Source organism: Neofelis nebulosa, chromosome 16 (assembly GCF_028018385.1).
Source record: "Neofelis nebulosa isolate mNeoNeb1 chromosome 16, mNeoNeb1.pri, whole genome shotgun sequence".
Classification (NCBI taxonomy): domain Eukaryota; kingdom Metazoa; phylum Chordata; class Mammalia; order Carnivora; family Felidae; genus Neofelis; species Neofelis nebulosa.
The window spans coordinates 37,365,177-37,392,649 of NC_080797.1; the positions used below are offsets into that span (position 1 = coordinate 37,365,177).

Below are 27,473 nucleotides of genomic sequence, written 5' to 3' on the forward strand. Positions count from 1 at the left end.
GACAGATAAAGATTTGTTTTATTGAAGAACTGATCTGTGTTGCTGCCAAAGCCACTATGTACAGACAACAGAGAGGAGATTTTATTTCTTGGTCTCTTCCTCCTTGGACAGAGTCTTGATGATTTCCTCCTTCTTGGCCTGGAGCCTCTCTTCACGGCGCTTGCGTGCTTCCTTGGTCTTAGATCTGCGGGCCTCAGCCTGGTCACTGGATGATGGAAGAGAAAAGATGGGTCAGTTTGAGAATGAATGAGCTGCTCAGTATACAGAAGCACAGGTCCAGACCTCTCCCTTTGAGCCTAGTCAGCTTGAGGAATGAGTCATCAGGGCCACCAAGAGCTCCTGCTTCCACTAACCCAGTCCCTACCCTGCAATGATGGTAGGTGGTGTAGGGAACAGAGGAGGACAGATTTCTAACACAACAGCTATGATCTGGACAGACTGCTGTCTGACAGACAAGCTGTCAAAGCAAGTCAAAATTATGCATTAGTGTATTTCAAATGTCTCAGAAGAACCTTTGTAATGAAGATCAAAGAACCTGCCCCCACGACAGAGGCCAATTCCTGAAAAAACTTACGCCAGAAGCTTCTTGCGAGCCTTGTCTGCCTTCAGCTTGTGGATGTGCTCCATGAGAATCCGCTTGTTTTTGAACACATTACCCTTCACTTTCAGGTACAAGCTGTGATACCTGCAGGGTGTAAGGTGCAGAGGCTCTGGTCGGTGATGGGATCAGAGGCTGGCCCGGCGTCTGCTCCTCTACACCAAGTCCCTAAGTATGCGAGGTTCCTTTCCTCTCTGTTCTGTACGGACTGTTTCCCCCAAACCAAGACTTTTTGTGCAGTTTCCAGATACAAGAGCTTGCCTGGCAGGTAAGTTCAATTTTTGGGCTATTCTGATGGTGTGTGTTTGGGGGGAGGAGGGGGTAGGCAGACAACAAAGGACAGAATGGAAGAATTTTTCTTAAAAAGGCCTAAGACAGGAGTGCCTGGGTGGTTCAGTCCGTTAAGCATTCGACCCCATAATTTCGGCCCAGGTCATGGTCTCAAGGTTCGTGGATGAAGCCCCGTAGGATTCTCTCTCCCTGTCTCTCAAAATAAACATTAAAAGCAATAACAAACGTAAGACACGGCTCCCTCCCCAAGGCCAATGGAGGCAGACTGCGGGTCTGTGCAGAGAACAAGCTGTCAGAGTACCAAATGAGTCTCAGTGGGCCAAGAAGAGGGTGTGCTTACATGTGGCGGTCAATCTTCTTAGATTCACGGTATCTTCTAAGCAGCCGGCGCAGAATCCTCATCCTCCTCATCCAGGTTACCTTCTCCGGCATTCGGGCATTGGCAGTACCCTTTCTCTTACCTGTAGGGAAGAGAAGTTAAGCCCACTGTAGTGCCCCTGGGTCTCAAGTCCATTACTAGAGCCAGCTGACCGGTCACAAGGACACCTACCAATTTCTAATAGACTTTATAATTCATTCAGTCATGTGGCAAGTGCCCGAACTCATTTTCAATACTATTAATTCCATTTTACAGATGAGACTAAGCATTTCTTTCATTTATTCATTTTAAGGAAGCCTCAACAAGGCTACTATTCCCCATTCACTTGGTGCATAACGTGTGTATGACAGGGTGTGCACCAAGGCAGTACGGTAAGTTAAAGGCAGTGTGACCTTCACCTCCCTAAATTATCCTAACCCTAGAAAGTAGTTTTAGAATTTGCTGGGCAACGTTTTCAAATACCCAATAGAATCCTTGGCATAGTGTAGGGGCTCAATAAACAGGACCTCTTTTTACTAATACCTTCAACTCCAACACTATCGTCAACTTTCTGATTTGCACACAAAGAAAGCTCACTAAAGATCAAGGAGTAAGAAAAGGGCTTAAGAGGAGACAAAATGGGGCGGGGTAGACCCTGGATATAGCTCAGTCTAGACTCAGGCAGCTCTAATTTGAGTCTTGGAGAAAGGGGAAGAACACACTTACCAATGCCCATATGTCTACCCTTCCGGCGGGCCAAAGTGTTTTTCCGGCATCGAGCCCGGGAATGGACAGTCACAGGTTTCCGGATGATCAGCCCATCTTTGATCAGTTTCCGGATCTGCTGACCTGGGAAAACATAATGTATCTATCTAGTCAGTGTGCTGGGGCCTAGCCCCAAGAATACCAGTCACGATCCAGAGTCCAAACAGGACAAGCCAGAGACATCGCTCACATCCCTGGCCCAGTGGGCTCCAAAATGGTACAAATACTAGAACTTCTGCTCGTTTCTCTTCTGTTAAGATTTTCCCCCCTATCTCTCGAGATGTTTTACAGCACACTCAAATTTTATGTACTTAGGGACGTGTGATCAAAATAGTGTGCAGATATGGCCTAGTCCTTCAGATCCTGTCTCAACTATTACCCACTGTTCTGAAGATTAGGATATTTTGAGCACATATCACAATACCATGAATTCAAACTGGTTAAGGAATTCCCTGATATTGACCAACCTTCTTTGCTTGACCAAACTTTCAGGCTCCCAAACCACCTCCTAGGCCCACCTATGCACTTCCTTGTAAATTCTAGTTTTTTTAAGAAGCCTGCTTAATTAAGCAGAAGCCCCTACCCCGATAGCATATCAGTTTCTTCATCCACCAACATTTCCTAGGCAATGCCTGATCATCCTGGCCTGGTCTTTAGCAACAACCCAGTTAGCTCAGTTTAGCCAGAATCCCCCTTGACACTAAGGTTTCCTTTTAATAATCTTCCATACACTGACCGTCACATCACCCTCCTTTGCCATCAATTCCTACTTGACCATGCTATGTTCAGATTGGACAGCAATCTGTCCCCCAGTGTAAAATCCCACTGCAGTGGTCCTACACTGGCAGCAATGGTCCTGAATAAAGCCTGCCTTACTATCTTTAACAAAGATCGTTGAACACTTTTTTCTGCAACAATGATTACATGGAAGTAATGTGGGTTATGTTGCTATCTGCAGGATTGACACCTGTTTAACTGCCTTGAATAATCATACGCCACGCGGCCTTTGCTAAAGCCTGAGGCCCCAGGTCTGCCCAATCCATCACTTCACCATTTCCCTGGCCATCTCTACTCCCAGTCCTTGTACTGTCTCCTCAAAACTCCTTCACATAGCTGTAAAACAAAATATCAACTCTAGCAATAATCATAAATACGACACTGGGTTGTTTCATTGACTTCTATCCTGTCATTCTGGCAAATGGCAGGGACAGGACCTCTGGCATCTCCAAATTTCTTGGACCCTCCATTTTAGAAAACCCCAGACTATGAGCTTTCCTAGGTTTGTTAAGAGTCAATACGATCATGAAATCTTTCATCTCATAAAGAATGAGGAAGGGATAAGGTGAAGAAGATCCCAAGAACTCACGGGAGTTGGCATTGGCGATTTCATTTGTCTCATTGGGATCCAACCAGACCTTCTTTTTGCCACAGCGAAGGACACTGGAGGCAAGCCTCTTCTGAAGCCTGAGCATACTGTGACAAACAGAAAACACTATCAGGCCCTGGAATCCATTCCTGGGCAAAAACGAGCACCCCCAGCAAGACCTGCCTTCCAATCATTTAATGCTGTGAAACATACAACATGGAAAGTGGATGATGTGCAGGCTCTCAGTATTCAGGGCAAACATCTCTTTCTCCAACCCCATATAAAGTATCTTTCCTATAGCAAGACCTTTGTTAAACCCTGTGCTGGGCATTCCTGTGGGGCAACGGGCTGTCCTGGAATGAAAACAAAGCCCAAGCTATTCCGTAACTTTTCTGCCTCAGGCTTCTCCTCTGGAAAAAGAGGTAAAACCGGATAAAATTGGATGAAGAGGGGGCTTCTGCCCTTCCTGGACTGAGCTCTAATAACAAGCGTCTAATGTGAAGAGTCCGAGGCAGGTGTATCTGGTTTGCTAATCCTTTGCTTCTTGGGCCAGTTTTCGTCTTACCACAGTAATAAACTTATGTTCTGCTAGCCTTAAGAGTTTTCTTATGTACCGTCCATGGGGTGGAAGGCGTTAAAGTGCTAGGGATCGCCTCACTCCAAGCAGTCTGAGGCCCGCGGCCTACGAGAGACGTGTCCTACGTCACATGGAAGCAGAGACCGGCTCCGATTCGGGGCACCCAGCTAGTAAGGTGACCACAGCCTAGTCCCCGCCGCAGCCCTTCCTCTGCCTGCGCAAGTCACCCGCGATCCGTATGGGGCACGGGGCCCGCCCTCCCCGCGGCCTAGAGTTCTCGGGACGCTCTCCCCCATCTCCTCGAGGCCGGGGCCTAGTGTGCTCCGGCCTAGCCCAAGCTCCGGGACCGGCTGCGTCAGGGCAGCCTCCACCTCATCTCTCCCACCCGGGGCCGTGAAAGGAAGCCCTGTCGCCCTCCCGCACCTCGGAGCAGCTAGAATCAGTGGCCCACGCGCCCTCACCTCATGGCTGCGGCCGCAGCGCCGAAAGGAAAGAACTCGCGCTGGCCAGGCTCCTCCCATTATCTGTGAAGGGGAGAGCCCATCCCCTGCTCCCCTTTCGCCATATTCTCCTCCGGTCCTTTCATCTCCTGCCACCCTAAATTTACTCTTATCCTCTGTGAATACCGAGATAATACAAGCGTAATCTCGGGAATCGGTTTTAAACTTAAAAACATACAAAATATACCCTCTCGGTGAGGCAAAGTGGTATAGCCCGACTTCCTACTAGGCATGCGCAGCAAGCGTACCTGATCACGTGGGTAATGGAAGCCGGAAGTTACGACTGGATGGGCGCAGGCGGGTTTGTAGTTTTGCTGGAGTGGCCTATTCTTTGCAGGCGTCCTGGATTCTCAGGAATGATGTTTTATTAGCGAGGCGGGGCGGGGCGGAGGTGGGGGGTTTGGGATTAGTGAATGGAGTGAGAGAAGATAACGAGCGTAGAGATCAGTTTAAGAGAAACCTTTTATTCACTGTCGCAGTACATTGGGAACCCGTGCAGCACAGGGTAGATCACCAAAGACACTAGTTTATGTTTTTGCGCCACTGCAGTCCTTTACCTTAGTTTTTCAGTTTGCTCCTTTGTAAAGTGTACGTAATCCTAATATTTCTGTCATCCCTTGTGAAAACCATATGAGTTAATTTGCAAAGGAGGACATGAAGACAAGTTCCTTGGTGATGGGAACCAGTCTTGTTTGGCTCACACTGTCTGTACTACAGGAGGCATGGGGCTCTGCATATAGTAAGCATTTGAGAAATAGTGCATTGGCTGAGTGAATGAATACTTGTGAAAGTTAAAAAAAAAAAAATGGAATGACAGGGACATCCATAGTTCTTTTCTCCTGCTCTGAAACACCCAATGCAAAAACCCGAAGAGAGTATTCTAGGGTTCAAGAAACCTAGATTTGAGTCCTGGGTCTAACTACTTGTTTGGCTCTAGCTAATCACCCATCTCTATCATTTGAACTTTCCTGGTTGCTAAAGAGCTGAGGAAAGAGAGGAAGAAAAGCAAAATTTATGCCACTTCTTCAAAACAACACAGTTGATGTCATTCTCATTTTACAGCCGAGCGAGGTAGAAGAGATTGAAAATCCAGGTCTTTCCAAATTCAGTATTCATGCTTTCTCTCTCATACCAGGTTCGCTTGTGTCCAAGGGACAGATTAAACCCCTGCTTAGGGTTGGATCTGTTCATAGAACAACGCTGGCGTACTTCATCCTTCCTCACCCTCAAAGTAATGTGATCAGAGAAATGACTTAACCGGCCATCCACTTGTAGAACCCAGGGTGAGAAGGAGTCAGTGTATTCCACAGTTTCTCCTCCAGCAGGAGACAGCAGGCTGGCCTTTACATTCAGGTCACTGAACCTGGGCAAATCTTGTCCATTCCCCTTCTCATCTCCCCGCTTTGAGGAGCAAGGAAGGGATAGAGAGGTAACAGTTCCTCCTGTCATGATATGACAGACCTCTGTTCAGCGTCTTACAGCATCTCCAAACATCTAAGGAGTCCTCATTTAATTTCATTCTCCCTCATCCTCCCAGTAATCCCAAGTGACAAAGACACCACAGTATGGGCAACCCCATTTTACAGAAGGGTAGTGACTTTTCCAGGGCCACACAACCAGAAATAGCCTGAGCCAAATTGACACTAGAGTTTTGTTTTGTTTTGTTTTGTTTTGTTTTTTTAAACTTACCTCTATGCCCAATGTGGGGCTGGAACTCACAACCCTGAGATAGAGTCACATGCTTTACCGACTGAGCCAGCCAGGCACCCTAACACCAGAATGCTTGCTAGAATCCCCTAGTCCTCTTCTCTCCATAGGTAGTGGTGGGTGGGGTCCAGGCCTTGGATATTTGTCCCCAAATCAAGGATGAAGGGGGGAGCAATTCTAGGTCAAAAGTCACTAGATCTGATTTTAGCTACTTTCCTCTCTCAACTCCGCATTTCTTCCTACCCTTTCCTCTCTTTTCCAAGGAGCAGGGACCTTGCCTTCTGGAAGGTCTGGGGGGATTCTAGGGACTAGGGCAGAAAGACCGCTGGGTCTCTGGGATTTCTTGTTGTCTGTGATGGGGACTCCCTTTGGACATCCTTCTCACCCCAGCCTCAGTCTCGGGTTGGCTGACCGGCGGGCCGTCACGGTCCTGTCGGAGGGAGTGGGCCCTTCCGGTTTGGTTCAAGTCAGTCTAGGCCCACACCGGGGAGAAAGGGGTTAACGCCAGGTCCCAGGATCAAAGGGATCGGGAAGTTCCGGCGGCCCCCACTGGAGTGGAATGGGCAGACCTGCTAAGTGAGAGTGGTTTGGGACGGAAACGGGGGGCCGTGCCAATCCGCGCTTCACCTCCATCAGCGCTTGGCATCCACTGGTAAACCGCGCCCCCCCCCCCCTCCCGCCCCAAGGCAGGGTTTCACTCCTCCCTCCACCCCTGTACCCAGAGTGAGCCACCTTCTCCCCGGGCCGGTCGGAGGCCGGCGTTCACCCCCTCCCGGAGCCAGGAGGGGCGTGCCTCCCTCCGGCTGCCCTCCCATTGTCTGTGCGGAGCCTGCTGAGGGGCTGCGAGGGGCGGGGCCGGGGCGGGCGGAGGGAGGGAGGGCGGAGGGAAGGAGGGGCAGGTGGGAGCGGAGGGGGCGGGGGGAGATGCTGAGGCTTCAGGGGCGGAGGAGGCGGCGGCGGCAGAGGAGAGAGCGGGAGGAGGGACGGGAGGCTGGAACAGGGCAGCCGAAGGCCGGGCCAGGTGGCTGGAGCGGGTGCCGGCCGCGCTGCGCTGCTCTCGGTTCCGACGGCCTCTTTCATGCGCTGAGGGCGCCCGGCTGGGCCGGGCCGGCGGCCGGAGGGGAGGCTCCTCTCCATGGTCCAGAAGACCAGCATGTCCCGGAGCCCTTACCCACCCTCCCAGGAGATCCCCATGGAGGTCTTCGACCCCAGCCCGCAGGTGAGGTGTGGTGGCCGGGCCCGAGGGCAGGGGGGCCGCTCCCGCGGACCTTGTGGGGTCGGCTCGAGGGACGCCGGGGAAGAAGGAGTTATGTGCCCGGCGAGGAGGGGCGAGGGGCGCCTGCGCGCCCCCAATCCCTGCGGGTTAATGATTGATGGGCGCTTGGCCCGGAGTTGGGCTGCGGTTTGGCGGAGCGGGGAGGGGGCGATCGGGCCTCCTGTCACCCTCGCCTCGGCTCCCCCGCGTCAGGGTCTCTGCTGCTTGGGTACCGGCTCCATGGGTTGAGAGTGGGGGTGCTGGCGGGGCAGCCGAGGGTTGAGGGAGGCTGGAGAGCGAGCTCAGGCAAAGGGGGCGACGCAGAGCACGCTCAGGGGCGCCAGGCGGGGGTGGGTGGGGCGGGGGAGGCACCGGGTGATGGCCGAGGCGATGGTCAGGGCGGTGCCAGCAGGCCTTCGGAGCCGCAGACACTGGCCTTAGAGGGTGGGGAAGGGGCCAGCCCTGGGCTAGACCCCCCCATCCTGGCACCTCAGCTACATCCTTCTTTTGGACCAGCTTCCCTACCCCAACACCCACGTTATCTTTCCTACTCCACCCCCCTCCCCTCCCCAGCCTTAGAAAACGCCTCCAAAGTTTGGAAAGTTGGATGGATGCCAACTCACTGTCCTGGAGGGGAAGACGCTGTGTTACCTGGGTGGTGGGGGGTGTCTGCCGCCCCACCCCTACTCACACTTACCTGCAACCTGGGTTATCCCCAGGAAGGGGCATTCTTGGGTGTGGTGTGTGCCCATGGAGTGACCAGCAGTATCTGGGCTGGCTGGTTAGGGTCTGGGGTGGTCGTTCCAAGGGATTTCTCTGGGACCAGGCCATTCTCTAATCTGGCGACACTCCAAGGCTAGGATACCATTAACTCTTTTCTTGCCAGTGGAGAGCAACTGTAACCACCATGATAATGTGGTTGATGGGCATGGCGGTGGGGGGGAGCAGGTTAGACCTAAAAATACCTCCCTTCTCCACCCCAGGCCCCTTGGAGCCTGGAGGCAGCTGACTGGAGCCTTCCTTTCAGCTGTCCCTTGTCTCTCTGGGTGCCACTCCCTTTTCCCATCCTGGGGTGGTGGTGGTGGTGGTGTGAAACAGAGTCTGGGGCTCACTGAAGGATCCTCTTAAGTTTGTAGGGATCCTCAATCCTAGAGGTTGGGTATTTGTCTGGTTTGAGAGAAGGGGATGGGAGGGAGGATTTTTGAAGGGTTCCCAGGTACCCTTCTCTCCCATTTATCCATGCTCCTTGTACTCAGGCCTAAGGAACCAGAGCCCCTAATGTGATCATATCTAATCTAGCTTCTTTGGCAAAGAAACTCTAGGATTGACAGTGGGGGTAAGGGCTTGGAGGGCCTGAACCCTCAATCATCCCGCCCTACTTTGGAATGGCCTGGGGCCACGTGTGTATATGAGTTAAAGAGGGTAAGGAAGCAGCCCCCTTTACAGGAGGCCTGGAAATACCTGAATGTGTGGCCAATCGAGAGAGGTCAGACAGGGTCCACTCCACCCAAGCCAGGAGCCCAGCCAGTGAGACTGAGCCAGCCTACCCCAGGAAACAGTGGGGGTTGTGTCCCAGGCTTGTCTTGGGGCAGGGCCAAGGGGCATTGAACTCGATGCAGCCTGGTGGGGACCATGGGGACGGGGCGTAGGCAGTGGCAGCCAGGGGTTAAACAGTGGAAGCTTGATCCCTTTCCCCAAGGGGAGGGGTGTGACCACTGATTGTGAGGAGGGGGCTGAGGAAAGTCCTGCGGGGTCGGGTTGAGGGCTGCCCACTGGAGTGGGTTGGGGTTAGATGTTTCCTTTCTAAATACAGTTCCATGCCCTCCCCCAGCCCCCTCCCCGGAAATCTAGTTTGGGATCTCCCAGGGCCGAGAGCTGCCACTCCCCTCCCCACTCTGCGGAAAAATGAAGGCAAGATTCGGTCACAGGAAGAGCTAAGCTGGGCCTGGGTTGGCGATTCCTCTTCTCTCTGGGGGCTACAGGCATACTCGGCCCCCCTGCTCCAGCTAAGGGGGAAAGGGAGGGGGACTCTCCCCAGCTCTCTCTGCCCCCCTAACACTGCAGGCAGCCTCTCCCTTCCCAGGAGGCCTCTGCAGCCTGCCCAGCATCTTAATTAGCTTTGCTGCCTAATGAGCCTCCAGCTTCTCAGCGCCTCCCCGTTCCCAGCCTCTCTGGCTTGGTTTGGGGGTTTCCGTGTGTGCTTCCTGGGGCTCTCTTACACTGTCCCCCACCCCAGGGCTGTGGTCTGGGCCTTCCCTCCCCTTAGGGCTGTACCATCTCAGGAAGAAGATGGGGGGAAGGGTTGTTCAGATCAGGGGCTGATATTCCCAAGGCTTGGCTGTAGCTCTGGGCTTGATGGGATGAGGGTTGGGAAAGGCCCTTTCTGATTCCACTCTTGTCCCTTCCTGGCTTCTCCAGGGCAAATACAGCAAGAGGAAAGGGCGGTTCAAAAGGTCGGATGGGAGCACGTCCTCGGATACGACATCCAACAGTTTTGTCCGCCAGGTAATGGGGAGGCTGGGCTGAGAGAAAGGAGGTGGCTGGTTGGTGGAGACCAGCATTAGTGAGCTGGATCTGAGGCTTTCTCCAGGCACCCACCCCCATGTCATTTGTCACCTGCCTGGAACCACCGGATCACCCTTACCTCCATGACCTCTGCATATACTGTCAGCTGCACCCACTCCCTCAGCCCCCGCCCCGCCCCTCCCCCAGCTCCAGGCACCAGCCCCTGCTGCCTGCCTGCGTCATCTCTTTCAGGGACAGCCTGCCTCCTTCTAGCTTGCTTCGGGCTGTCACCCACTCCCCCTGCCGGCTGTCTGCTTCCACGTCCTCCCCCAGAATCTGTGACAGCGTGGGGTAGAAGCAGAGCCTAAGAAATGTAGAGCCAGGTCATCTGGGTCCCTGGAGCCCCGGGTAGGTAAGGGTCAGGGAAAGGCCCACGGCATGTCCAGCTATGACTGGTCTTTAATATGCAGAAAGTGTGTTGGTGGTGGTGAGGGCAGGAGGGAGTTGGTTTCAGAGAGCAGCACCCCTGAGCGAAGGGAGATAAGTGGATAGCTTTCTGGGGTCTTCTGTTCTCAGTCAGGAAGATGCCATTCTCCTCTGTGTTCTCACTCTCAACCCCAGGCCATCTCAGGCTCAGGGAGAGGCAGCCAGAGAGGCATGTGGTTGCTATGACTACAGAGCATCTCAACAAAGCCTGGTACCCAAAAAAGGCGAGAGAGGCTTGGGATCAGACAAGGAAAGGGAGTGTGCCAAAGAGGAAACGGGCAGGGCATATGAGGGCAGAGGACAGTAGGGAGGTCAGCCCCCCTTGGGCTGGAGAGAGAGAGAGAGGCGCCACGCAGATCTACCACAGATTGGAGTGAGCTCTTCTTTTTGATTCTTCTCTCTCCACGACGGTTGGCACCTGTGAGCTCAGGCCTGACTTGAGAGGGTCAGACAGGGAGCCCTTCATCCCAGCATCTTCCAAGTACACAGACGGATAAGAAGTCCTTTCTTCAGTCTTTTCCGTGTTCCTCCTGTTGCGGGGCTGGACCAGGGCCAGGGCTAAGAGGAATGACACCGTGCTCGGTGTGACGCCTCTTGACAGAGAAGGGCCTTGGTTCCTTCACTGTTTGCCACCACAGGGGATCAGACCCCAGCCTCTAATCCTTCCTCCTCTCAGCTCCCTCTCTCTGACCCCCAGTAGGTGGCAGGGAGTGGGGGAGCAGGCCTTGCCACATCTCTGAGCTAAATATACCCTAGCAGTTTGCACATGTAGCAACTTGCTTGTAACCTGAGCCCCCCGGGGGAACGGGCAGTTTGGGCCACCCCCTAGGCCAGCAGGGCCAGGCACTGAGGGCGCCGGGATGGAGGCGCCCAGCCGGACCCTCGTAGTGGTGAGCTAGGGATGGGGTAGGGATGGGTGGGAGCAGCCCCAAAGGGAAAGCTGGTGGGGGGGTGGTGCTCACTCCAGCCTGTCTCCTTGTCTCCTCACCATTCCTGCTCCTGCTCCTTGTCTCTGTGCGCGCATGTCTGTGTGTGTGCGTGTGTGCGTATGTGTGTTAGGATCAGTAAATGTCTCTCAGTCACTCTGTCTCTGGGTCTGTTTCTCTGGCTCTCTGGGCATCTGTCTCCCTGACCCTGAGTACTCCCCTCAGGAGGGGTGGAGACTGGAGGATTAGCTGGTTTTCGCTCTCCTTCCTTTTTGTCTCTTTTCTTTTGTAAATTTTACACCCAAATTAGGTAGCATATAGTGCAACAATAATTTCGGGAATAGATTCCTTAATGTCCCTTACCCATTTAGCCCATCCCGCGTCCCACAACCCCTCCAGTAACCCTCTGTTTGTTCTCCATTTAAAAAAAAAAATTTTTTTTTTTAACGTTTATTTATTTTTGAGACAGAGAGAGACAGAGCATGAACGGGGGAGGGTCAGAGAGAGGGAGACACAGAATCCGAAACAGGCTCCAGGCTCCGAGCTGTCAGCACAGAGCCCGACGCGGGGCTCGAACTCACGGACCGCGAGATCATGACCTGAGCCGAAGTCGGCCGCTTAACCGACTGAGCCACCCAGGCGCCCCTGTTCTCCATATTTAGGAGTCTCATGTTTTGTCCCCCTCCTTGTTTTTATATTCTTTTTGCTTCCCTTCCCTTACGTTCATCTGTTTTATATCGTGAAGTCCTCATATGAGTGAAGTCCCATGATTTTTGCCGCTCTCTGACTAATTTCGCTTGGCATAATACCCTCCACTTCCATCCACGTCGTTGCAAATGGCAAGGTTTCATTCTTTTTGATTGCCGAGTAATACTCCATTGTATATATACCACACCTTCTTTATCCACTCATCCATCGATGGACATTTGGGCTCTTTCCATACTTTGGCTATTGTTGATCCTTCTTGTCTCTTTTCTACCTTCCATTAGCGTCTCCACCCCCCACCCCGATCTTGGTGCCTTCACTGAGTCTCCCATTGTTGTGCTCTGGCTGCTCAAGGAATGGGCAACCTCACTAGCTAATGACCAGGTCCCTCTGGGGGAGGTGGGACTTCGTTTTTTCTCTTTCCTAGGTCCCCTCCTTACCAAGCTAATGGGCATTCCTGGCCAAGTGACCCTTTCATGGCCTCAGGAAAGAACCGTCACGTGTCTGCAGTCCTGCTCTTTCCCCACATCACCTCCTGCCCCTGTAGCAACACCACCACTTCCCAGTCACACAAATTCACACCTCCTGGATCCTGCCCTCACGTGCCACACATCGTCAGGGACACTGACACCTAGGGCGCTCCCCTGTTTGCGCTCATGTGCCCCTCTATGCATTCAGTCATGTATATCCAGCACATACCATAGAATGCACCCTTCTAAACACATTTGAAGTTGCACATCCAAGCACGCCTGTGAATAATCATGTTCATTGACACTTTGGGTCTGGACAGGTTACATGTCTCACACATGTGCCCGCATCCCTGACAGAGTTTCTTGTGCTCTGGGATGGTCAGTGCGGTCAAGGCCAGCTTCCTGGCCTAGCCAGACTTCTGGGCCTGCCTTATCCCGAGCAGCCAACAGCCCTAGTATTGGAGAGAGGGCCTGCCCCCTGTCCTGTTCTTAACTTGCCTCTTTTGCCTGCACTGTACCCCAGGAATCTTGGGTTCTCTTTTGTATCTCGTGAGAGCCTGAGGGTTGGGGCTCCTCTGATTCTGGCCGGAGAAGTAGGATTCTATCTTCCCTCACCGTTGAGCAGAAGATAGCAAAAGTTTTGGCGGCCCCGCCATGCAGAGCAAGAGCAGGCTGCCCTCTGCCCACAGTGCAGAGACCTCAGGTCTAAGCTGGTGGCTACTGTCCCTGGAAGGACTCAGTGGGCCTCTGCTGAGTCTATCTCAGCTGGTGCTGGGGGCAGGGGAGGGAAGGAGGAACTGGGAGCGGAGACTCGTCCCCTGGCACTCCTCCCCTGCGCTGTGCCCCTATCAGGTTCCCACCCCTCCCTGGGCCCCAAGCAGCTGTCCTTGGATCTGCCTTAACCCCCTGCTTGCTGCTATCACCCTTCCTAGGGCCACACTTTCCCCAGGGGCCTGCAAATTTCAGTCCCTGGCTTCTCTCATCTAATGCCACCTTTTCCTAGCCCCTGTGGCATCATGCTGGGCTGGCTGGGGCTTGAGGCATCCATGATAGGTGGCTGGTACCTCTGTGCCTTCCGAGGCCCAGGAACTGGGAGGCAGTGTTGACCCTGAGCTGGCCCTGTGTCTGTTTTCAGGGCTCAGCGGAGTCCTACACCAGCCGTCCATCGGACTCTGACGTGTCTCTGGAGGAGGACCGGGAAGCCTTAAGGAAGGAGGCAGAACGCCAGGCATTAGCCCAGCTCGAGAAAGCCAAGGTGAGAAATACAGAATCAGGGGGCTGTCCTGGCATTATTTCTCTCACCCCCAGGCCTTAGAGATGGCCTGGATAGACCCAGGGTCAAGTCTTGTCCCAGCCACTTCTTAGCTGGTGTACCCCAGGGCCTCGACGTGCCTCTGTCTTACAGCTGTAAAATGTGGGCTATAAAACTTGCCTTTTTATATAGTATAATAAGAGCCTGATAGTGTTTCTACACGTAATAAGAACTTGAGACTTTCTACTTCTTTCTGGAGTCATACTTCCTGGGCTAACTCTTCTTAGCTGTGTGATCTTAGGCAAGCCACTTAACCTTTCTGAACTTTAGTCTCATTCACTAAAATACAGATAATAATAGTAGTTAGCTTCTTTTTTGTTTTTTAAAAGATTTTAGTATTTTTCTTTTAAATAATCCCTACACCCAATGTGGGGCTTGAACTCACAACCCCGAGAACAAGAGTCGCACACTCCACTGACCGAGCTTGCCGGAAGCCCCTAGTAGTTAATTTCCTAAGGTTTTTGTGATGCATAAGTGAGGTAATGCTTGTAAAGCATGTAACACGATGCCTGGAGCAGTAAATGATAGCTACTGTCATTATGATTATTATTACTAAGATTTTTCTGGGTGTCATTCTGGGCTAATACCTACTGTCCCCCGTGGCCCCCTCCATCCTGAGAAGGCTGAAGTCAATTTTTATTTTTTTATTGTGAACTTTAACATACACACAGGAACACTACTGAAACCACTCAGTATACATTTTAGCTATCAACCAAACAAACCTCCGCATCATGCCCCCACCTCCCCCCAGCACATTACATTGTGGTTTAACCCTCTGGTTGTTATCCTTCCCATGCACCTCCTCTAGACCAAGCCGGTGGCATTTGCTGTGAGGACAAATGTCGGCTACAACCCGTCTCCGGGGGATGAGGTGCCGGTGCAGGGAGTGGCCATCACCTTCGAGCCCAAGGACTTCCTGCACATCAAAGAGGTGGAGAGAGCACTTGGTATCTGGAAGGAGGGCAGGGGGGTGGGTACCAGGAGATGGGCAGCCGGAGCTCCGAGCCAAGCAGAGCTTGGCGGAATCCGCTGTGTGAACTTAGACAAATCTCTTCACGTCTCTGAGCCTCTAATTTTCCCTGGTAAAATGGGGCGGCGATGCCCAGGTCACACAGTTGTTGAGAGGGTTTGTGACGAGGTCTGGAGGTGGAGAGGCGGCATGCAGGCACACGTAGGGGTCAGCATTTACTCTTCTTCCTGCCGTTCGAGGGTAGGGCGGGCACATGGTGGGACAGGGATGTGCTGGGGGTAGGGTGGTCCATGGCACAGGAGAGCCAGGGGCCGGCTCTTTGAAGGTGCCGCCTCCTGGGCAGGGTTGGCGGGTCCAGTAGCTGCTGGCTCGCCACTCCAATCTCCCTCTTGGTCTCTCCCACCCCACCCGCTGTTGTTTGCAGAAATACAATAACGACTGGTGGATTGGGCGACTGGTGAAGGAGGGCTGTGAGGTTGGCTTCATCCCCAGCCCCGTCAAACTGGACAGCCTGCGCCTTCTGCAGGAACAGAAGCTGCGCCAGAACCGCCTCAGCTCCAGGTGTCTAGCTGGGGACCGCAGAGAGGCCATCCAGCTGGGACTAGGCCTCGAGGGTCGATCCACTGCCCTGAGCGCACAGAGCTGCCTCCGGCATCACCAGTGGGGCTGGAGGGTCTCCAGGGGAGTGGGGTGCAGGCAGCACGGGAGAGAACAAGGCTCCCCCACCCTGACGCCCACCCCTCCGCTCACAGCTCCATTTGCCTCTCTGCCCACACAGCAAATCAGGTGACAACTCCAGCTCCAGCCTGGGAGACGTGGTGACTGGCACCCGCCGCCCCACACCCCCTGCCAGTGGTAAGAGCCGTTGCCACCTTAGGGAACGGGGCGGGGGGGGGGGGGGGGAGGCCGTTGGGAGGAGCTCCTCGGTGGGGTGGTCTCCCATCGCCTGTCCTCTCTTCTCCCTGCAGTAGGGGGCACCCCAGTCCCGAGTCCTCCAAATACACCCAGCGGTACCCCCTCCGTGAAGAGTAGGGTACCCCCCCCCCAGCTGGGCCCATCCGCGCCCATTCTCTCATGTCTCTCCTTCCCATTTCTTTGGTAGCTCCGTCTCTCTGCCTCCCTCCCCCACCCCACCCCCATTCATTTCTCCTAGCTCTGTTCCATTCACCTCTTCTTCTCTCTTTTTTCCCCATCCCATCCCTGCCTTCTGTACTGTGTCTCCATGTCCATCCCACTCCTCCCCACCTCGCCTCCCTCCTCTCTCCTGACTGCGGTCCAGGTAATGAAATGACTAACTTAGCCTTTGAACTAGACCCCCTAGAGCTAGAGGACGAGGAGGCAGAGCTCGGGGAGCAGAGCGGCTCTGCCAAGACTAGTGTTAGCAGTGTCACCACCCCGCCACCCCATGGCAAACGCATCCCCTTCTTCAAGAAGGTAATTCTTGCTGGGCCCTGGCAAGGGGGCGAGGGGTCAGGGCCCAGCTCTGGGGCAGGAGGAGGGGACCAGGATGGATTCAGATGCGGTACCAGCCTGATTCTGTGGGGAGCAGGGCCTCCTGCCAAGGAGCAGGGAGCGGGTGGGGAATGGGCACAGCGGGCTCCACACACAACCCCACTCTGGCCCACCCCCCAGGAAGGGACGGTTCTTGCAGCTGAAACACCCCTGCTCTTGGCAGGTGGTACCCCCTGACCCCACCGCCACTGGAATCAGGGTCCGGTGTTAATGAAACCTGGCCTCATCCCTCGCTAGCACTGGGATACTCCATGTCCTCGCTCCTGCATGCAAAGGAGACACTGGGATGGTGACCCTTCTTTGTCCTCTGTGGACTCTGTGGGTCTAGGGTGGGCACATGAGGGTCTCCTGGCTGCATAGCAGGACAGTTAAAGGAACCTTTAAAATGGGAAGGTTCCTGGACTGCATTAGGGGTAGGAGATGGGCACCAAATTTGGGGCTGTCACCCTTCCCAGCTCTTTCCCAAGACCCAGAAAGGGGAAGGGTATGTCTGAATATTCCCAAATCCGCTGGATTGACTGTTAGCCCTCCCAGCCCTGATTTAGGGCCATCTCTGGCTCCCCCTTGGCATGGGGTCCCGTCCCCTCTCTCTGGCTCTGTCTGTCACTAACACGCATGCCCTGTTATCTCTCCTCGTCTGCCCGCTCTCCCTCCCTCTCTTGTCCTGGTTCCTTCCTTGCCCTCTGCCCCTGCCTGGGTGCCCTTCCCTCTCTCCCCCACCTCCCCACTCTTGGCAATCTCTGGACCCAGCCAAACAGAAGCAGAAGTCGGTGAGTATCACAGCTTTCTGTGTCCCCCTCCCCACCTCCTGGGATGAACTAGTGGGACCTTCTAACACCCATTCTTGTGCCCTCCCCACCTCTCCCCCGCCCCACCCTTCTCTCACCCTCCCTGATTCTCCTTGGCCATTCCTCCCCATCCCACCTCAATCCTCACATCTGGGCTCTGGGACCCGGGGGAGGAAAGAATGCATGGGGGAGCCTGGAGGCTGGGGAAGAGGGGCGAATGTCATCCCCACTCTGGGCTTTCCCTTCCCTGCTTCCCCCTCAGACAGAGCATGTGCCCCCCTATGACGTGGTACCTTCCATGAGGCCCATCATCCTGGTGGGACCGTCGCTCAAGGGCTATGAGGTAGGAGCCCCTAGAGGGGAGTGGACCCAGAAGGGCCCAGATCTCCAGAGAGATGCTACAGAGTTTCATACCCCAGACAGATCTCCTGGAAAGGCCCAGATTCCCAGGGTATCTCCCCAGAGGGCTACAGACCTACAGGCCCAGAGGGGCCTGACCCACAGGGAGACCCATTCAGAAGTATCTGGTTCCCCCCTCCCAAGACCCCCCCCCCCCGAGAAAGTTCCCCCCCAGAGATACCACCTAGAAGAACCTTTGGAATCAGAGATCCCATTGGAAGCTCCTCACAGCCAGAAAGAATTCCCCCACCCCCCCTTAGAGGCCCATTTATCTCAGGAATTTGAGAAGAAAATAGAATGTGAGGGTGTAAATACTCAGCAGCCCACCCACACCTGACTTCTTACCCCCCAACCCCCAACCTCAGGTTACAGATATGATGCAGAAAGCTTTATTTGACTTCTTGAAGCATCGATTTGATGGCAGGTAAGACCCCACTCTCACTCTAGTCCTGTGCTGCTGGGGATGGGCAGGGTGGCTTGAATGATGATTCTGGGACTCTTGGACTGAGGTCTAGGACTTGGAGCCTTGGGAGTGGGCAGCGGATTCTAGCCCATCCTGACCCCTCCATCCCCCTGTCCCATCCCTCAGGATCTCCATCACTCGTGTGACGGCGGACATTTCCCTGGCTAAGCGCTCAGTCCTCAACAACCCTAGCAAACACATCATCATTGAGCGCTCCAACACACGCTCCAGCCTGGGTGAGCCCACCCTGCGACCCCCCTTCCGGGCCCAGACCTGGGAAGGGAGGGAGGTGGGGGGGCATCTCCAGAAGTGTTCTATTGCCCACCGTCTCTTGGGGAGGCTCCCCTACATGCCCCCTTCCCCATGACTCCATGTCTCCCAGCTGAGGTTCAGAGCGAGATCGAGCGAATCTTTGAGCTGGCCCGGACCCTTCAGTTGGTTGCTCTGGATGCTGACACCATCAACCACCCAGCCCAGCTCTCCAAGACCTCACTGGCCCCCATCATTGTTTACATCAAGATTACTTCTCCAAAGGTGGGTGTGGGAGCCTAACCCTAGTGGGGACAGCAGTGCTCTGGAGTCGGGTGGCCTATGTTTAAATCTCAGCAACTGCTTATTAATTCTGTGACAATCTCCCCGAGTCTTATTTGCCTGCTCGGTAAAACTCCATCAAATGGACATTGTGAAGATTGAACCTAATGTGAATGCTTAGCACTTAGCAAAGTGTCTGGTATAATGTGCTTCCTCATGTATTAGCTAGTATAAATATCATTAATAGGGTCATGCAGGCCAGTCCCCTGTCTCCACTCTGGTTGACCTCCCATCCTTGGTCGAGGAAACTGAAAGAATTCTGTGCTTTTTGTTGCAGTGCCACCCAACTGCTTGGCAGTTGGGAGGTCTTTACTGTCATTTGATTTTGTCCCTTTTTGCTGCACTGTCCTCACTTGGACCTTGATAGAGATGAATCGGTAGGAAGGCTAATTTACTTATTTTTCCTACTGCAGCTCTGTGAGTTTTTCCTCCTAGATGTTAGTGGGGGTTTGAGAAACGTGGAGGGCGAGTTCAGGTGCAGTATTTGAAGTTAGAAGATAACACTGGGTTCAAGTCTTTATTAATTAATTCATTAATTAAATTTTGTTGTTTGGTTGTTGTTGTTGTTTATTGAGCTTGGGATCTCTGGGGGATTTATTTAGCCTCTGAGCCTCAGTTTCTTCACCTATAAAATGGGAATTAAAAACCCTCCCTTGTTATCGTTGAGAGGATTTCAGGTGATAATGTAAAGAGCCCAGAGTTCTGTCTGATTCATGATGACAACCAAGGGCGGTAACTCTTATTTCGTGATGCTACCCAGTTCCTTAACCCTAACCTTTCTGAGTCCTCAGTTTCTGATGAGCTAAAAGGGAATGATAGGATTTAAGTACTTCCTGGGGTGGTTGAAAGGATCAAATGAAATAATGGATACAGAAACACTTTGTGAGCTAGAAAGTAACAGATGCTTCAATTTCTCCCACTGGGCACTGAGGTTGAGGGTGGGGACTCTGGAGCCAGAATGCCCACAGTTTACCAGCGTTGCTGCTCCCCAGCTCTGTGCTCCTTTGGCAAACCCCCTAACTCCTCTGTGCCCGTTTCCTCGCCTGCAAAGTAGGGATCCTCAAATGGTGGTGGTGAGGATTGCATAAGTGAATTAACTAGGCAAAGTGCCTGGTACCTACCAAGTTCTACAGCTATTACTTTTTTATTTTTCTTTTTTTAAGATTTTTGTTTTGAGATAATTCCAAGTCTATAGAAAAGCTGCCAGAATAGTACAAGAACTGCCATTCTTTTGACTGCCCTTCACTCAGATTCACTCATTTTTTAACAGCTTTATTGAGATAGTTCCCACACCATTCAATTCAGCCATTTAAAGTATATTATTCAATTTTCTTCAGATTCACTAATTTTGGACACTTTGCCACACTTACTTTATCTTTCTGTATATATGTATTATGTTATATGTATATATATTTTTTCTGGACCATTTGAAAGTAAATTGCAGATATCATGTCTTTATTCCTAAATACCTCATCATGTATGTCTTAGCAGCGAGGATGTTAATTTATATAACCATAGTACAGTTGCCAAATTCAGGAAATATTATATTTTAAAATGTTTATTTATTTTTAAATGCTAATTTTTAAATTTTATTTTTGAGAGACAGAGGGAGAGAGACAGAGAGAGAGCGAGCACGGGTGGGGTAGGGGCAGAGAGAGAGGGAGACACAGAATCCGAAGCAGGCTCCAGCCTCCCAGCTGTCAGCACAGAGCCCGAGGCGGGGCTCGAACCCACGAACGATGAGATCATGACCTGAGCCGAAGTCGGACACTCAACCGACTGAGCCACCCAGGCGCCCAAATGTTTATTTTTAAGACAGAGAGTGCGCATGCATGAATGGGGGTAGGGGCAGAGAGAGAGGGGGACAGAGGATCTGAAGCAGGCTCTATGCTGACAACAGAGAGCCCCTGACAGCAGAGAGCCTGATACCGGGCTCGAACTCGAGAACTGTGAGATCATGACCTGAGCCAAAGTCGAACACTTAACTGACTGAGCCACCCAGGCGCCCCAAGAAATATTTTAAAACAGTCTGTCATTTTTCATCAGTTGTCTCAATAATGCCTTTTTTGGCAATTTCCCCCTCAACCCAGGATCATGTGTTGCATTTAGTTGCTTTATCTCTTTAGCATTCTTTTTTTTTTTTTTTTTAACGTTTATTTATTTTTGAGACAGAGAGAGAGACAGAGCATGAACGGGGGAGGGGCAGAGAGAGGGGGAGACACAGAATCGGAAGCAGGCTCCAGGCTCTGAGCCATCAGCCCAGAGCCCGACCCCGGGCTCGAACTCATGGACCGCGAGATTGTGACCTGAGTTGAAGTTGGACGCTTAACCGACTGAGCCACCCAGGCGCCCCTTTTTAGCATTCTTAAACTGGAACATTTCCTCAGCCTTTCCTGGATTTTCATGACACCGACATCTTTAAAGAGTACAGATCACTGATTTAGTAGACTGTTCCTCAGTATGGGTTTGCTTGACATTTCATTGTGATGAGGTTCAGATTTTGCATTTTTGGTGGGAATAGCACCAGAGCGATGTGTCTCTGTTGTGTAATTGGTGATGTTAACTTTGATCCTTTAGTTAAGGCTGTGGCTTTATGTTTAGCTATTATTTACCATTATCACTGGTAAACATTATCGTTATTGAGATGAGAGTAGCAATCGTGGCTCCCTTATTGTCCAGACAAAATGAATTGACCACGAAAGCACAACATGGTGCCTGTGTAGAGCAAGTGTCCCATAAAGGCTGGCTGCTGCTGTTAACGTGGAGATATCTGCCTGGAGAATGAAGCTATGAAGAAGGTTAGAGGGTTCAGGAAGGAGAATCACCCCCTTTCAAATAGCCACTTCCCAGGAGAGCCTGAGCATTGTGGTAGGACAGACACGGGGCAGGGGAGGTCATTTCTGAAGACGTGGCCAGGGCTGAGAGTCCTCTAACACCCCCCCGGCTCTGACACACTGGGGCCAACCAGGACCTGCCTCTCTGATAGGATGTGTTGTGGGGTCCCTCTAGCTCCTCTTCTCTCCTCCCAAACCAGGTACTTCAGAGGCTCATCAAGTCCCGAGGGAAGTCTCAGTCCAAACACCTCAATGTCCAAATAGCGGCCTCAGAGAAGCTGGCGCAGTGTCCCCCGGTGAGTGCTCAGACCCAGGGAAAGGGAAAGGGGGACATTGGGGTTGTCTTGTTTCCTCTGGCCAGAGTCAGAGTGACCAATAGCACCAGGGTGGGGTCTGTTAGAGTGCCCTGGTCTTGAGGGGAAAAGGGTGCTGGACCCCGGAAGCACCACTTCTCTGTGGGGAGACGGGCCCCTCTTCCAGCTTTGGTTGCCTTCTACCTAGAATGAGAGAGTCGGGCTATTCTGGGTGCCAAGACCTTTGGTAGTTCTGACAATGTATGTATCTGAGAGTCCTCCTCTTCCTGGACATCCAGAGGTTTCTTTTTAACTTTGTCCTTCAACCCTTTGACTCCACCCACTGCACCCAGGCCACACCCCTCACCCCCCTGGTCACGCCCAGCTCATCCCAGCCCTGCCCCCTAACCCCGCCTCCACAGGAAATGTTTGACATCATCCTGGACGAGAACCAATTGGAGGATGCCTGCGAGCACTTGGCCGAATACTTGGAAGCCTATTGGAAGGCCACACACCCGCCCAGCAGCACTCCGCCCAATCCGCTGCTGAACCGCACCATGGCTACTGCAGCTCTGGCTGCCAGCCCCGCCCCTGTCTCCAACCTCCAGGTACAGGTGCTCACCTCACTCAGGAGAAATCTCAGCTTCTGGGGCGGGCTGGACGCCTCGCAGAGGGCCAGGTCGGTGCCCCAGCAGCAGGAGCACGCCATGTAGGCGTCCCATCCATCTCCCCTCCTGCCCAAGGCTCGGGACTGGAGCTCAGGGAACATGGGGAAGGAAGGGAAGAGCTTTATTTTGTAAAAAATGTGGTGAGTGGCAGCTTCTGGTGTCTGTGGTTTTTGATGGGTTTGGGGCTGGCTCGTGGTGCCTCCCTGGGCCTGGTCCCATAGGACTGTATCTGCTGCCCTAGGGGATTTTGGATATGAGGCCTGACTGGGGCCTTATGAGACAATTGACTAGGAAGAAAACATAAGGAAGACTGGTATTTTCATTCACTGGACTCCACACTCATTTTATTTTTATTTTTATTTAGTTTTTAAAGTAATCTCTGCACCCAGTGTAGGGCTAGAACTCACGACCCCCAAGATGAAGAGTCACATGCTCTACCAACTGCCCAGCCCATTTTAGACCCCACAGAGGTCACAGCCTTTTAGACCCAATAGAGCTAGGGCCCTCAGACCCAGGGAATCCCACGGAGCAGGGCCATTAAACCCAAAGAGACTTTCCCCTCTCCCAGAGCCCTAATCCCAGGAGTTTCCTCAGAGGGGCCCCAGAATGAAGTATCTTCGAGTTGATGCCATACCTCCCATCCTTCTCCCGGTGAAACACATTCCAGGGAAGGCCCTCCTGTGGGTGCCCTGCCCTGGCTCAGCCTCCTCCCATGGGAGCTGCTTCCCATCTCTGAGCTCGCACCACTATTTGGTTCTAGATTAGAGCCAGGAGAAAGCCAAGAAATCATTCTAAGACCATTGCTTTTCAAATTTGTTTTCAGTAACAGCCCATTTGTTCATTGCAACTTACAAGGAGCCTCAGTATATAAAGTGTCCTTGCTCTACTCGGAGGGAGCTGGTGGCTTAGCTTCCATTTCACCTCCTCAGGGACCCCTGAAGCACTTTTGTGCCCTTCCCACTCCACCCTCGGTCTCCAGGGAACAGCTTAGAAACTGCTGGTCTAATCCCTATCACACCACCACAGGGAAACTGAGCCGTAGAGAGGAGAGTCATTTGCTCAGGGTCATACAGCTTGAAGTGGCAGGGCATGGGACCAGAACCCAGGCCTTCTTGCACCTCACCCAACCACCTCCATGGTGACAGTGACCATCAGATCACCTTCACGTGGCATTTGGTGCTGAGGATGTTGGGCCACCTCATTGTCTGTATTGGGGGATAGAGACCCATTGGCTTTCTCCAGCCTGCTGCTTCGATCTTTGCTGGGGGTACACGGGAATCTCATCAACCTTGGAAACTTTGTTCTCTGACTAGGGACTGGCTAGGGGAAAGCGTAGGGGTTCTGGAAGCCTGCGGTTGGGGTCTGGTTTGGGCTGAAGGAGCTGGGGTTAGTGAGCTCTGAGCTGAATTTCCCTTAGTGTATTTGGAAAACTGGGGCAGTGACTAACCCAATCAACCACTAACAAGTGGCGATACTAATGAGCTGTTAATGATGATTTAGCCCAAGACAGCATTAATGACGTGCATTGAGGAAGCAATGACAAATTGTTCGTGGGCTCTCTACCATGGTTACCGGAAAAGTTCATGCCTCCTCACGTCTTATGAATGTTGGGTGCCTCCTGTCCCAATAGAGGAGCAAATGCCCTGAGGTCTGTCCTCTGGCTGGGCTGTAGAGCCGTTTGCCTGACTGCCCATCCCCTAGAGCCAGTACCCACCTCCTGTAGCCAGGCTGCGTATCTTGGTGCCGTTACTAACCTGCCTTGCTTTGTTGTGTCTCTTTCACCCCTGCCTGATCTGCATGGTGTGTGCTGTCCGTCTGCTAACCAGGGACCCTACCTTGCTTCCGGGGACCAGTCGCTGGAACGGGCCACCGGGGAGCACGCCAGCGTGCACGAGTACCCGGGGGAGCTGGGCCAGCCCCCAGGCCTTTATCCCAGCAGCCACCCACCAGGCCGGGCGGGCACCCTTCGGGCACTGTCTCGCCAAGACACGTTTGATGCCGACACCTCTGGCAACCGAAACTCTGCCTACACGGAGCTGGGAGACTCATGTGTGGACATGGAAACTGACCCCTCAGAGGGCCCAGGGCTTGGAGACCCTGCAGGGGGCAGCACCCCACCAGCCCGGCAGGGATCCTGGGAGGATGAGGAAGAAGACTGTGAAGAGGAGCTGACCGACAACCGGAACCGCGGCCGGAATAAGGCCCGCTACTGCGCAGAGGGTGGGGGTCCAGTTTTGGGGCGCAACAAGAATGAGCTGGAAGGCTGGGGGCGAGGTGTCTACATCCGCTGAGAAGCAGGGGCCACACAGTGGGGGGAAGGGCTCTGAGCCCGGGGGAGGGGCGGGACAGAGGGACTCACCACAGGGATGTATCTTTCCTCCAGGGGGCGCTGTCTCCCACCTTTCAGATGCCTTTGCTCGATTTTTGGGGTTTCTTTGGTGGTAGCATCCCACCTCCTGGGATAACTTTAAGCCCCAACTGTAGGTTTTTCACTTACCTGCTGTGGATGGATAGGGGGATGCCCACCTTTCTGCAGTGTCCCCTTTTCCCCACATCAGGGGGCTCTCTCCCCTCACTCCCAGAGAAAAGGTGCACTTCCTTAACTCTTTCTACTTGGGGCTCTAAATAAGGGTCCTACATGGGGTAGTCCTTTCTTTCCCCAATCTGGAGTATTTGGGAAGGGTGGGGGGCTTTTCCTGGAGAGGGAGACCACAGACTCTTTCCCACGAGGGCTCTCTTCCCCAAACCCCAGGTCCAGAGTCCTTCACCGTGCCCACCCCTTCCCCAGCTTCCTGGCAGCGTTGTCTGGTGGGTGGAAGCTATGGAACGGAAGCCCCATGGGGAGCTTGTCTTGGGGAGGGGTCTGGGTCGAAGGGGACAGGCATCAGATGTAGTGCCCTCCGCCTGCCCAGGACCTAGACCCCTGAGGAGTGGGCAGCCCAAGACACTGCTACCCACCCCACCACTTCCATGCCTCAGCCTTCGCCTACCCCAGGAATGAGCTTTGCCTACAACATCCTTTGCCTACTGCCGTCTGAAGAGGGGGGCCCCTCTGCGTCTGAGCCCCCCACCCTGTTTCACCTGGGTGTGGCACCCATGGAACACTCTAGTCCGCCTCATTTTGAAACCAAAAAACTGCTCCTTCACTCTCACCCGGAGGCCCCAGGGGAGAGGCCCTTGGGGGTGGGTGCCCAAGAGGCGATCACCACCCCAGCGGTTGCCTCGGGACCTCGGATCTCCCCTGGGGGGCTTGGCTGCTGCTGCTGCTGCTCTGGATTTGCCTCTTGTGACCCTGTCCTTTACCCATGTCCACTCCCTCTAGGAGAGGTCTTGGTACCCCCTCTGCCCTGGAGTGTCCCTCTGCCTAGCAACCCTACAGCCCAGCAGCCCTGCCCCTCTCCAGCACCCAGCTGGGCCAGAGAGAGCCGATTGTGCCAACGAGGACTGGGCCCTGCCCGGCTGCCCGCCTCAGGGATGGGCACCTCATGCCTGTCTCGCCACCTCCTGTGCCAATGTTGTCCCACCCCCCCACCTGGGGTGGGGTGCAGCTTCCACTTACTGGTTAGAAGACACCACTGCCCGACCTTCCTCCCTCCCTGTCTGGTGTCCTGTGCCCCCATCTGTCTGTCTGTTTGTCTGTACTCCCCTAGAAGTATTTTGCCACATATAAAACCGCCGTCCTGTCCTTTGCAGCTGCCTCCCGAGCCTGCTTTTTTTGTTCCTGCCACACGGCGGCCAGCCGGGCATGTGGGAGTTGCCCACATGCAGGGGGAGAGGTAGAGGTGGGCGCAGGGAGCTGTACCCCAAGTTGTTTACTCAGCAAGAGAGATGGTACTTTGTTTTGTGGCTCTGATGCATTATGATCAAGCTTGATGGGAGCAGTGTGGCCAGTTTCACCTTCCCATTCAAGCCAGCCCCAAGTTTTAACCTGTTTCCCTGTAAGTAGAGCCAGGAAAAATGGAAACCTGAGGTGGAGAAATGGGGTGTCGCGGGCACTATTCAGTGGGTAAGATCCAGACCCACTGGCACGATGTCTTAAGGGCATGTGCTCGTTCTTCTGCTCCTGTGGCCTCTACTGCTTCCCAACACCTGAGAGAGAGCGGCTGAGTTCCTACCAGCTCCCTCATCCACTGATGCCCCGCTAGCCAGCTTTGGGAGAGGGGAAGAGGTCTACTTGGGGGGCGGGGGAGAGAGAACGGGGACTCCCCCAGCCCCAGCCTGAGAACATCAAGAGTGACAAAGTCAGCAGGTGACATTACCAGCTGGCAGGATGTGGACCTCTGACCGTTGTGACTGCTCTCACCTGTGTCTCCCTCACATGGCACTCGCCATGGCATTTCTCCATTCTCTTGGTTCTTGTTTCTGGGATGGTGGACCTGGGGAACTAGAGCTCTTGGGTCCCTCATCTGAATGCTTCTGCCCGAAGTGTGTGTGTGTGTGTGTGTGTGTGTGTGTGTGTGTAGGACAACAGACATCTAGGCCTTTCAGATGAGAGGTTGACAGACCCAAGTGGCTGGCCCAAGGTCCCTGGGAGTTGATGGCAAAGACCGCTGGGACTGGATTCCAGTCTCTGCCTCCCAGCCTAGCTCTCACCCCACTGCCTTTCAATGGAATCAATCCTTTACTCCTTTCTGAACATTTATTGAGCACCTACCAAGTACCAGGCCCAAGTCTGAAAGGGAGCTGCAGACAATTCAGGACATCATGATGAGCTCTCTGCTGTGAGAAGCACTGGGTTCTATGGGAACCTGGAAGAAGGGTAATGCCCTTAACCTGGGGAGGACAGGAGAGGCTTCTCAGAGGAGGTGAGGCTCGAGTGGAATCTAGAAGGCTGGTTAGGAGTTAGCCTGGGGGGAAGTGTTCAAGGCAGAGGAAGCGGGTGGCATGCGTGGCATCTTCTTGGCACTTCACAGGCAAAGTGTGCTTTCAAGGTGATGGTCAGAGAGGGGTCAGCAGGACCAGGTCATGGGGGCCTTGAGTCATGTTAAGGAGTTTGGACTTTGTCCTGAAGCTAGTGTGCAGAAAGTGAAGGATTGTAAGTAGCAATGGCCAAGTTGCCTTGGTTGCAGTTTGGAGCATAAATTGGAGGGCCTGCCCTGGAAACGGCTGCAATACTCCAGGTAAGAGACGGGGG

At 53.5% G+C, this 27,473-nt stretch overlaps 2 protein-coding genes across 5 annotated transcripts; one reads left to right on the plus strand and one right to left on the minus strand.

Moving 5' to 3' along the window:
- Positions 1–4,554, minus strand: RPL19 (ribosomal protein L19). The gene is made up of 6 exons (XM_058703608.1): positions 4,417–4,554; positions 3,379–3,485; positions 1,974–2,096; positions 1,230–1,350; positions 575–685; positions 1–205 (listed from the first exon to the last, which is right to left on the minus strand). Exons 1-6 carry the CDS (start codon positions 4,419–4,421, stop codon positions 82–84), a joined length of 591 nt encoding a protein of 196 aa, XP_058559591.1. The 5' UTR covers positions 4,422–4,554; the 3' UTR covers positions 1–81.
- A 2,539-nt stretch (positions 4,555–7,093) lies between these two features.
- Positions 7,094–26,031, plus strand: CACNB1 (calcium voltage-gated channel auxiliary subunit beta 1). Of its 4 annotated transcripts, none has more exons than XM_058703392.1 (14): positions 7,094–7,381; positions 9,836–9,922; positions 13,645–13,764; positions 14,630–14,752; positions 15,216–15,352; positions 15,570–15,646; positions 16,071–16,225; positions 17,354–17,434; positions 17,856–17,914; positions 18,080–18,189; positions 18,336–18,487; positions 21,579–21,674; positions 22,094–22,279; positions 24,166–26,031. In XM_058703392.1, the coding sequence occupies exons 1-14, from the start codon at positions 7,298–7,300 to the stop codon at positions 24,628–24,630; spliced, it is 1,932 nt and encodes a 643-aa protein (XP_058559375.1). In that variant the 5' UTR covers positions 7,094–7,297; the 3' UTR covers positions 24,631–26,031. The 4 variants fall into 4 exon arrangements, with proteins under 4 accessions (XP_058559375.1, XP_058559376.1, XP_058559379.1 ...); XM_058703393.1 differs by lacking the exon at positions 16,071–16,225 and adding an exon at positions 17,054–17,073; XM_058703396.1 differs by lacking the exon at positions 24,166–26,031 and having other exon boundaries at positions 7,096–7,381; positions 22,094–22,489.
- The last annotated feature ends 1,442 nt before the right edge of the window (positions 26,032–27,473 follow it).

Coding starts and splice junctions, on each gene's coding strand:
- RPL19 (XM_058703608.1), bottom strand. Junction 2,097..3,378: donor AATCGCCAATGCCAACTCCC/GTGAGTTCTTGG, acceptor ATGTTTTCCCAG/GTCAGCAGATCCGGAAACTG. Junction 686..1,229: donor AAGAAGATTGACCGCCACAT/GTAAGCACACCC, acceptor TACACCCTGCAG/GTATCACAGCTTGTACCTGA.
- CACNB1 (XM_058703392.1), top strand. CDS start 7,298: ATGGTCCAGAAGACCAGCATGTCCCGGAGCCCTTACCCACCCTCCCAG. Junction 16,226..17,353: donor GCATCCCCTTCTTCAAGAAG/GTAATTCTTGCT, acceptor CTTCCCCCTCAG/ACAGAGCATGTGCCCCCCTA. Junction 22,280..24,165: donor CCCCTGTCTCCAACCTCCAG/GTACAGGTGCTC, acceptor TCTGCTAACCAG/GGACCCTACCTTGCTTCCGG.